We start from the raw sequence: 8,215 nt of genomic DNA, 5'->3' as shown, positions 1-8,215 counted from the left end.
CCAAAATAAAATTGTGCAAGTTGACATTCAAACTTGACAACCTAGATTCCTATTCAGTTTTATTATATTTTAGATTATGTTTTTCCTTTAAGCTGGTATGACCTGATTTTTCCAGCAGGCAATTTCACTGTTGTATATAACATAACCGTGCCTTCTCTGACAGTATAAGCAGCACTGAACTATATGGTAATGAAGTCAAACTCAAGTCGACACAACGCCCACTCTTCCATTACAACCTCTGCCATCCTAATCATCAAGTACATCTTAAAGATGGGATTTGGAGTCATCCCCTGGCACGAGCATGAGAGATGAAATTAAATACAAGCCAAAATGATGGTTTAGACTAAAGGACTTCATCCAACAACTCCACTTCAATCAGTCGTGAGGGCCACTGGACTTTACAGCATGCTCTTTGCTCACTGTGGTTACTTTTATTTCTCCATTTGGACTACTTATCGAACATTTTCATTTTATCCAGCACCATTTTTGACCTGAAATAGTTTTGAAATGTGGCATGCAGGGATATTTTAAAGGGATGGTTCACCAAAAAATGAAGAAAATAAATTGTTCAAATTTGCTCACTCTCATGTTGTTCCAAACCTGTACGAGCTCCTTTCATATGTGGAACGATTTTGAAAAATGTCTCTCTTGTTCATGCAATGAAAGTCAATGGGGTTCAGCTTGGTTTTAGACAAAAACTGAAATATTCTCAAAAATATAATCTTTTGTGTTCTCCAGAAGAAAACATGTCAAAGAGGTTTAGAATCTAAATGAGGGTGAGTAAATGATGTCAGAATGTTGTTTTTTTGGGTGAACTGTCATGACTTTAATTTAAACTTCATGTTTTGAAAATGAGAGAGAATGATGTCAGCAAAAGCTGTAATTCTCTGTCATGCTTAGATGCCAACAGAGAGCGGTTTCTGCCGTTCAGGTGTGAAATTCCTCTTCGACTGAAGCTGAAGCCAAAGGGTTGAAGGAGTTCAACTGTTGTGCAAATGGATTACTATGGATTAATCAAGTATACAGCACTGAGAAACACTTCTCAGGGAAATGGATGGACGGAAAATCTTCTCAGCTGTGATTGAACCACAACCAATTTCATCCTTGGGAATTAAGGAACACTTCTGTCAAAATATCTTGCGAGATGGGTTTTAGAGCTTTGAGATTATACCAAATTATAGTAGTTTTCAGCTACGCCTGCATATTAGCAGTAAACAGCGTAGCGGTCCCTAAGGGAACAACATGTAACTTCCCACAAACATCATCATTTCATAAGTTAGATAATGACAGAGAACTGCTGCCAGCTCGACCCTGCACATGTTCGCTGAGAAAACCCAAACCCTATTGCAATGCCAAGTTTGATGTGGCTGAAGGACCTAATTCAGAGGATGAACTTCACCCTAGCGGTAAATGAATCGGTGTATTCTGAGCGTTGTTGAGAGGTTATGGTGGAGGGTGGAGCGGAGACGACCATAGCAGGTGCGGTAGCATGAGAATTGCACATTCAGCATGAAAAAAACCCCCAAAGCTCAGGATTTTCAATGCGAAGTTAGGTTTTGGCTGCAATCTCGCTTTTGACACCAAAGTGACAACCCGCTACTGAAGCGCAGAGACTGTACGTGAATCTTTCTTCACAGTGGAGTGACACACATTTCTCTGGCAGCCTGTAACACAGATCTGTTGCACCTATGTGACACAAAAGCTTGGCACGCTTTTGCGTTTCCTCTTGTATCAAATCTTCAAAGGTCCCATTTCAAATGTCGCTGGGATATAGCGGGGCACTCATATAACCAAACACATCTGGACTCACCACAAGACCTGGGAGGCCCTGCAAGCACCACAAGGTCAGCCATATTTTCAGAGACTCAAAAACGTGGCCTTGCTAAGAGGCTAATAACTGGGTTCTTTGATATAGTAATGATGGAAATATCTGATCTCGCAAAACCACACATTTGAAGAATAAAGTCTAGTTTGCTTTGTAGCGTATTACACCCTCTTAGAAAGCAACATATTGTTGATCGATATGTAAACAGTCAACCACTTTTCAATTAGTTAATCTAAAATAGTTAATAGCAAAAAGCTAAAGTGTCAGTCCAAAACACAAGACTTCGCAATGTGAATTTTTGTCTTTCCAAAAGAATTGAATATTATGTATTATAATATAATATTCTAATATTAGGGCCTGTATAGAATTTCAGAGAAAGAAACTTGCTTTTGCATAGTTTACATATGTTTGCCACATTTTAGGGTAGCACTAAGTGCCTCAAACAAAACTATTTTAAGCCTCTAACCTGGCAAAGTCCACTTATTAATTCCTCCTCAAAGACCTTCATTGAATCAATTCAGAACCGAACCTAATGATATTCCATTTACAGTTCTCTCACATTCTTTCCTCAAAGCAGAATAGAAATATTCTGACGGTGTTTTCTGCACTACAATTCACTGCACAACTGCTAGTGACTCTACAGTGCGACACATACAGTGTATTCCAAGTATATATCGATTATTTTTAATGAATCATAAACATAGAGTGCAACTAGTGTTGTCCTCTTATGACGAGTCATTCTTTTTAATGAATAAAAAAAAAAAAAAAAAAAATTTTACAATTTTAAATTAAAAATTGTAATTGCTGTACAGTAAGAGGGAGACTTGAGTCAGTGTAGTTACTGACTGATTCACATAACATCAGTAGTAAGTATTTTATGAAAATTAGTTTGTTGTTGCTTAGTATTCATTATATGTAGTTAATGGCAGTTATTTAATTACATTTATACCAACTTTGAAATGTTTATTTTAGACTAAATAAACTCTTTTGGCAATAGAATTGCATTTTTTTTTTTTACCTCAAAGTAGTAAAAGAATCATTAATAGGTCTGTTCAAGAACCAAATTGATTCAGTTCTTTATGATTCCCATTAGTAAGCATGAACATGACTTGTTTTCATGTTTTCTTTTTCAGGTATAAAGCCATCCCTTGGCATTACTGGCCTCAAGCTCTACCAGCTGAGCTACAGTAGCCAGAAATGGTTTCAAACTACACAGTAAGCTCACAGACAAACGTAGAAGTTGTTTATCCAAAGGTGAGGGATCACATTCAGCCTCTACTTATTTTGAATAAGGCCCATTAAACCCCCTCAGGATTTAAGGAAGATTGTAATTGAACAAATCCTCTATAAGAAGCTGTGAGCAGGGCCGTGGGGTGCAGGATCTGAAAAAGATTTGATGTTTTCCTATAGATCATCTTAGCATAAAGTGCTGGAAACCATGCCAAATGAGGAGAAACAGCTGTGTTAAAAAGATCCCTTTAACAACTGACAACATTTTCACTCAAATTTAATGATTATGTGGAGACACAGACAGTGACAAATTGGCCGCTAAGGGTTTCAGTTTCAGCTTTATTGAGAAAACAGAGGAGAGAGAGAGAGAGAGAGTGTGAGCGCGTTCTCCAGGGAGCGCATTGATCCGACAGTTCACTTGGTTTGTATTTTTCCCATTTACAGTGCGAGGGTCCGACCCAGTGACCCGGCAGAGTCCATCCTGAATACAGAGGAGGAATAAATAAATAAATTAAACTGCGGATAGTTTGAGAATGTTTGTGAGCTCAAGAAAATGAGCAGACACCCGCTGAAAACAAACAGGGAAACCAATGTAGACACTGATTATTAAACAGGCACATAGAGTAACAGGTAAGCCATGTGTGGATGGTGAGCCTAGCTGTTCTGTACTACAGTGTGTAAAGTTAGCTAAGTTAGCTAAATGTGATAAAACCTCCACCTGGGGAAGTGCTCAGCTGGAAACGTGAATCATAAATAAAGCAAATCATGTTTTGTATTTCTAAAAATGAAAAATGCTGCATGCAACGTGAGTGATCTGTACTAGAAAGACAGTTTGAAAGGCACTGTGCCTGCTAATGTGGGCGCTAATGCGTGTATTAGCATGGCTGTCGTGTGGGCGCTAATGAGGCTGTACCGTGTTTGTTGTTACAGAACAAATGAAATAAACAGTTTATAAACTGAGAAACCATTCAGGCATACTTTGTTTTCTGAGCTGATGATTCCAAAAAAGAAGATCAGACTTGAGTGATTCGATTCGTTTCGCTTCAGATTCATTTCCTGTTCTGGTGAAGAGGAGAGCAGAGATTAATAGACAATCTAATAACAACTAGATAAAGGTTTTATGCGTCTTTGTGAAAGAAAACACATGCTAAATTTATCAACTGGAATCTCTGGCATGTAAATCCGAGTTTTTGTCCTAACCAGCCAGTCAGTTACCATAATTATGCTACTAAATGACAACTCGGTTAAAAGAAATAGTTTTGTAATTACTGGTTTTCCGTGTTAAAGAATCTGCATGAGAATTTTAATCTTTTTTTTAAAGCTTTTAGAGATTTAGAAAAAGCAGCATGAGAAAGGAATAGCTGTACTGCATAGAGGGGTTGATAACGTGGCTTGGTTTTAAAAGATTTTTTTCTTCTTTCTTGCTTTTTTGCCACGTTTTACCCACTAGGGTGCTGCCACAAGTGTGTGTGAGTGTGTGTGTGGTCTTCATTAAAGACCCTGCTCTACAAGACTTAAAATCCTGCTAATCAGCACTCACGTATTCAGGCCAAATCAACCAAGGACTTTTCCTAAAAAGCAAAGAGATGTGGGAGGGAGAAAGCTAACAGAAGCCTTTAGCCAGAGTCAAGATTTGCTACAGACAAAGCCATTGAGATAAAGCACTAGGACACACCCACTTGTGGCCATCGCGCACATAAATAAGCAATTTTCATAATTTTTGTGCACAGTCAAAGCAAATTAGGATCATAAAAGACAGCTTGCTAAATTAAAGGGTGTTCCTTTGAACTCAAATTGGGAAAGACGTTTAAATCATCTAATGGATGGAACAGATTTGCCTGCATTTTCTCTCTTTCTCTCTTTCTCTCAAACGCGCACCACTGTGTGAAACTTTCCCATGAGAACAGCTCAGAAAACAAAGTCCTGCCCGTTTTCGTACACCCGTCACAAAACAACCAGCGAGGTATCCCAGCAACAGTGTTCTGCATACGAGGCGAGAAGAAATATGAACGAATTATGACAATTAAACCTCAGAAAGTCTCTAGCTCTAAGCTAATTTTCTTTCCTGGAAACAAAATATTAAGTCTTTCTCATCTCTATTTCACACAGTAATTCAAATAATATTATAACGTGCTGCTCGCAGCAACTTTTTCCATTATGAACAAATACAAAATAAAACAAAACACTCAAAATCCTACTTTAAGAAGACCAACCGAGGGAGGAGGGGTTGTGGGAACAGTGTGCTTGAGGCCAACCCGCAGTGACCTCTGACCTCCTGACTGCTACAGATGCTCCCTGACTGACCCAGTGGGTGGAGCCCCTGCCTGTCACTCACATATGGACACGCCCCCTTCAGGAGGCATCATTCAATGCCTCTTTTTTTTCATCTTATTTTAGTGTGCACCTTTAAATATGCACTATATAAATACACACACACACAAAGGCCGTCTGAGAATGGGAGAGAAGCGAGGGAACTTCCAAAGGGAACATGAAATTAGAAGTGGGGAATTGAAGTCAGAACAAGTCTGATTGTATCTCGAGTCTTATTATTAGTCTAGGCGCTCCTTTCTGTGAAGGTTCAGTAATGGCTGCGGCAGCTGGCTGAGTATATTAATAGATAAACCTTTTGAGCAGGTATAGTTCAGAATCTGTCATATTGCTTTTGATGTTTGGGAACAGGAGCCTTTACACTGAAAATGTACAATTCGATGGGCAAATACATCAGACTTTCAAAGTGGTCCGCATTTGCAGTTGACCGATAGCTCCTTAATCTCGCCTTGAAATAAAGCAACCGTCCTTGCGGATATAAATACAATTTTACATTTGAGTGCTCGGTTGATTCCCCCGCCTGTGTCTTTCAGCGATGGCCCTTCTCCCATTGCTCAACCTTGTTGAACAAGCTCGGAACATGTGTGCAGTTGAGTATGCGTGTCTACTGCAGTTTTAGGTAGCTGGGAATAGAGTAGTTGAACATTAGAAAGTCCAGTTTGTAGAGTTGGTAGAGCTGGCCTTGCTGCTGAGAGCTGATGTTGTTGAAAAACATGGCTGCCATTTGGTCGGTGGTACGAGTGGATTTTGCGTACGTTGGGAAGCGCAAGGACTCGCCAACCCCTGCCAGTTTGAGCACGTAGTTGGCGTCCTCCTCCAGAGTCTCGTACTTGCCCACCAGGTCGTAGTGGATATGGCAGGGATGGCAGAGCGAGTAAACCGTCTGCCAGTGTTCGTTGAGCGGAGCTTCTCTCTGAGTGCCCGGGTCCACCAGGTACTCGGCGAACTCTTGGAACTTCACGTCGGCGCCGCTCTGCAGCGCCTCGGTTGTTGCGTTCTTGCGGTACCGCCGCACGATCTTCGTCCCGTAGCGTTTGTGAAACGAGGTGTTGTACCGGAGCGTGAATTTGTTACGGTAGGCTGACACCAACCGCTCGAAGGGCTCGCGCACGAAGAGGAACTTGAGGTAGCTCTTGAGCCGGTGGTTGATGTCAGGAATGCTGTACTGGTTGAGGGTCTTGAGGTTGGAGGGCACGTGGGCCTCATTGGACGGGATCTCCATGGGGTCGCTGTACTTGCCACGGCCGCTCAGCACCATCATGACCCGCTTCCAGTTGGTGCAGGCCACTTTGGGGACGTAGCAGTAGATGAGCTCGTGCTCCTCGTCCACCACCAGGTGCTTGAGGTCGCTGGGGGTCAGGACGCGGCGCTTGCGGCTAGATGCACTGTAGGCGCGACATGTGTCTGCCACTTGATCCCGCCGGGCCTGATGCAACACCGCCGCTGCAGAGAACTCGGCCTGAGAAAGAGAAGAAGAAAAGGTGATGGTATTAATGATAAAACAGATAAAGTAGGTCAAATGGTAGAGCATAGCTCTGGGGCATCCAGTTCTGCTCCTGGAGGGCCAATGTCCTGAGGCGTTTAACTCCAACCATGTCCAACACCCTTGCCTGGAAGTTTCTAGTGAGTCTGAAGATCTTGATTGCTTTGGTTCAGGTGTGTTTAATTAGGTTTGGAGCTAAACTCTGCAGGACAGTGGCCCTCCAGGAACAGGTTTGGACACCCCTGGCATAGCTATAGCAATGTCAAGATCATGGGTTTGATTCTCAGGGAATGCATGGACTGATAAAATGTAGATATTCAATGCAATATAAGTGGCTTTGGATAAAAGAGTCAGCCAAATGCATAAATGTGAATATAAATGTAAAGACTCATTTCTAATGTGCCATTTAAAGCACTTTAAAGACCATACAGTAAATCAGAAGGCTGCCATAAAGGGGAAAGTTTTGCACCAGACAATATTATTAAAATCTTTGCTTAAATCCTCTACAGCAGGGACACATAATTCTGCTCCCAGAGATCTTCCTTCCTGCCAATTTTAGTTTTAACCCTTTAAGTTTACTGCAACATCCTATCATTTCAAATAATAAGTGTGTTTAATTAGAGTAACTTAACTTTGCAGGAAGGTAGACCTGTGTGATAAAAATATGAAAGCATCCTAAATAAATAACTGACTATAGTGTCACTGTACTGAAGCCAGAGCAAATTATTAAAATCTTATTTTGAGATAACATTTTTAAAAATACAAAATTTAAAGTTTAATTTTAAATTCACTTTTACAAAATACAATACTTTGATATAAGATACTGTGCCTCATTTGGGCCAAATTATAACAGTAATATCTGTGAATAAAACAATCACTGAAAGCACTGCAACAAACTGAGGGAAAAATTCATCCAAGGCAGCAGATAAAGGTGATTATTTTTTACAATTACATTTCTAAATATTATATGAAACAAAATTTTATTGCAGCAATATTGTGCATCTAACGAAGTTTATCAGGTTCAAATATTGTGAAAATACTTTCCAAAAGAGTTTAATCGAATTACAATTGACTATTTTACCCAATATTTGTGCATGCTTTTTGTTATTAGCTTAGCCTCACATAAATGTCAAATTCTATTGCAGTCAGTTGTAAGTCTTCCAGCAAGCAGTGCTATTTTGTGGTGTTTATCCTATTAAATAATGCTCTTAAAAGCCTGAACTTCTTCCACTCTGTAACAAAAGCAGTGAACACACACCATCTCACCACATCAAACAAACCCAAGACTTGTGAAAAGTACTGCTGAAAGTCTGAGGCAGTGAAAGCAGAATCTTGCTGAGCTGTGTTGA

At 40.3% G+C, this 8,215-nt stretch overlaps 1 protein-coding gene across 8 annotated transcripts in view; it reads right to left on the bottom strand.

Moving 5' to 3' along the window:
- Nucleotides 1-3,376: 3,376 nt before the first annotated feature.
- The window catches only part of chst11 (carbohydrate (chondroitin 4) sulfotransferase 11), a 46,420-nt gene continuing 41,581 nt past the window's right edge, over nt 3,377-8,215 (bottom strand). For 2 of the 8 annotated variants that reach the window (XM_058772060.1, XM_058772061.1), the window contains exon 3: nt 3,377-6,842. In XM_058772060.1, coding sequence (XP_058628043.1) covers nt 5,988-6,842 — 855 coding nt within the window. In that variant the 3' untranslated portion in view covers nt 3,377-5,987. The remainder of the gene's footprint in view (nt 6,843-8,215) is intronic. The other 6 variants (XR_009270522.1, XR_009270524.1, XR_009270520.1 and 3 more) reach the window with 6 other exon arrangements.

Source organism: Onychostoma macrolepis, chromosome 04, assembly GCF_012432095.1.
Source record: "Onychostoma macrolepis isolate SWU-2019 chromosome 04, ASM1243209v1, whole genome shotgun sequence".
Lineage (NCBI taxonomy): Eukaryota > Metazoa > Chordata > Actinopteri > Cypriniformes > Cyprinidae > Onychostoma > Onychostoma macrolepis.
This window is presented reverse-complemented; position numbering and strand designations above follow the sequence as displayed.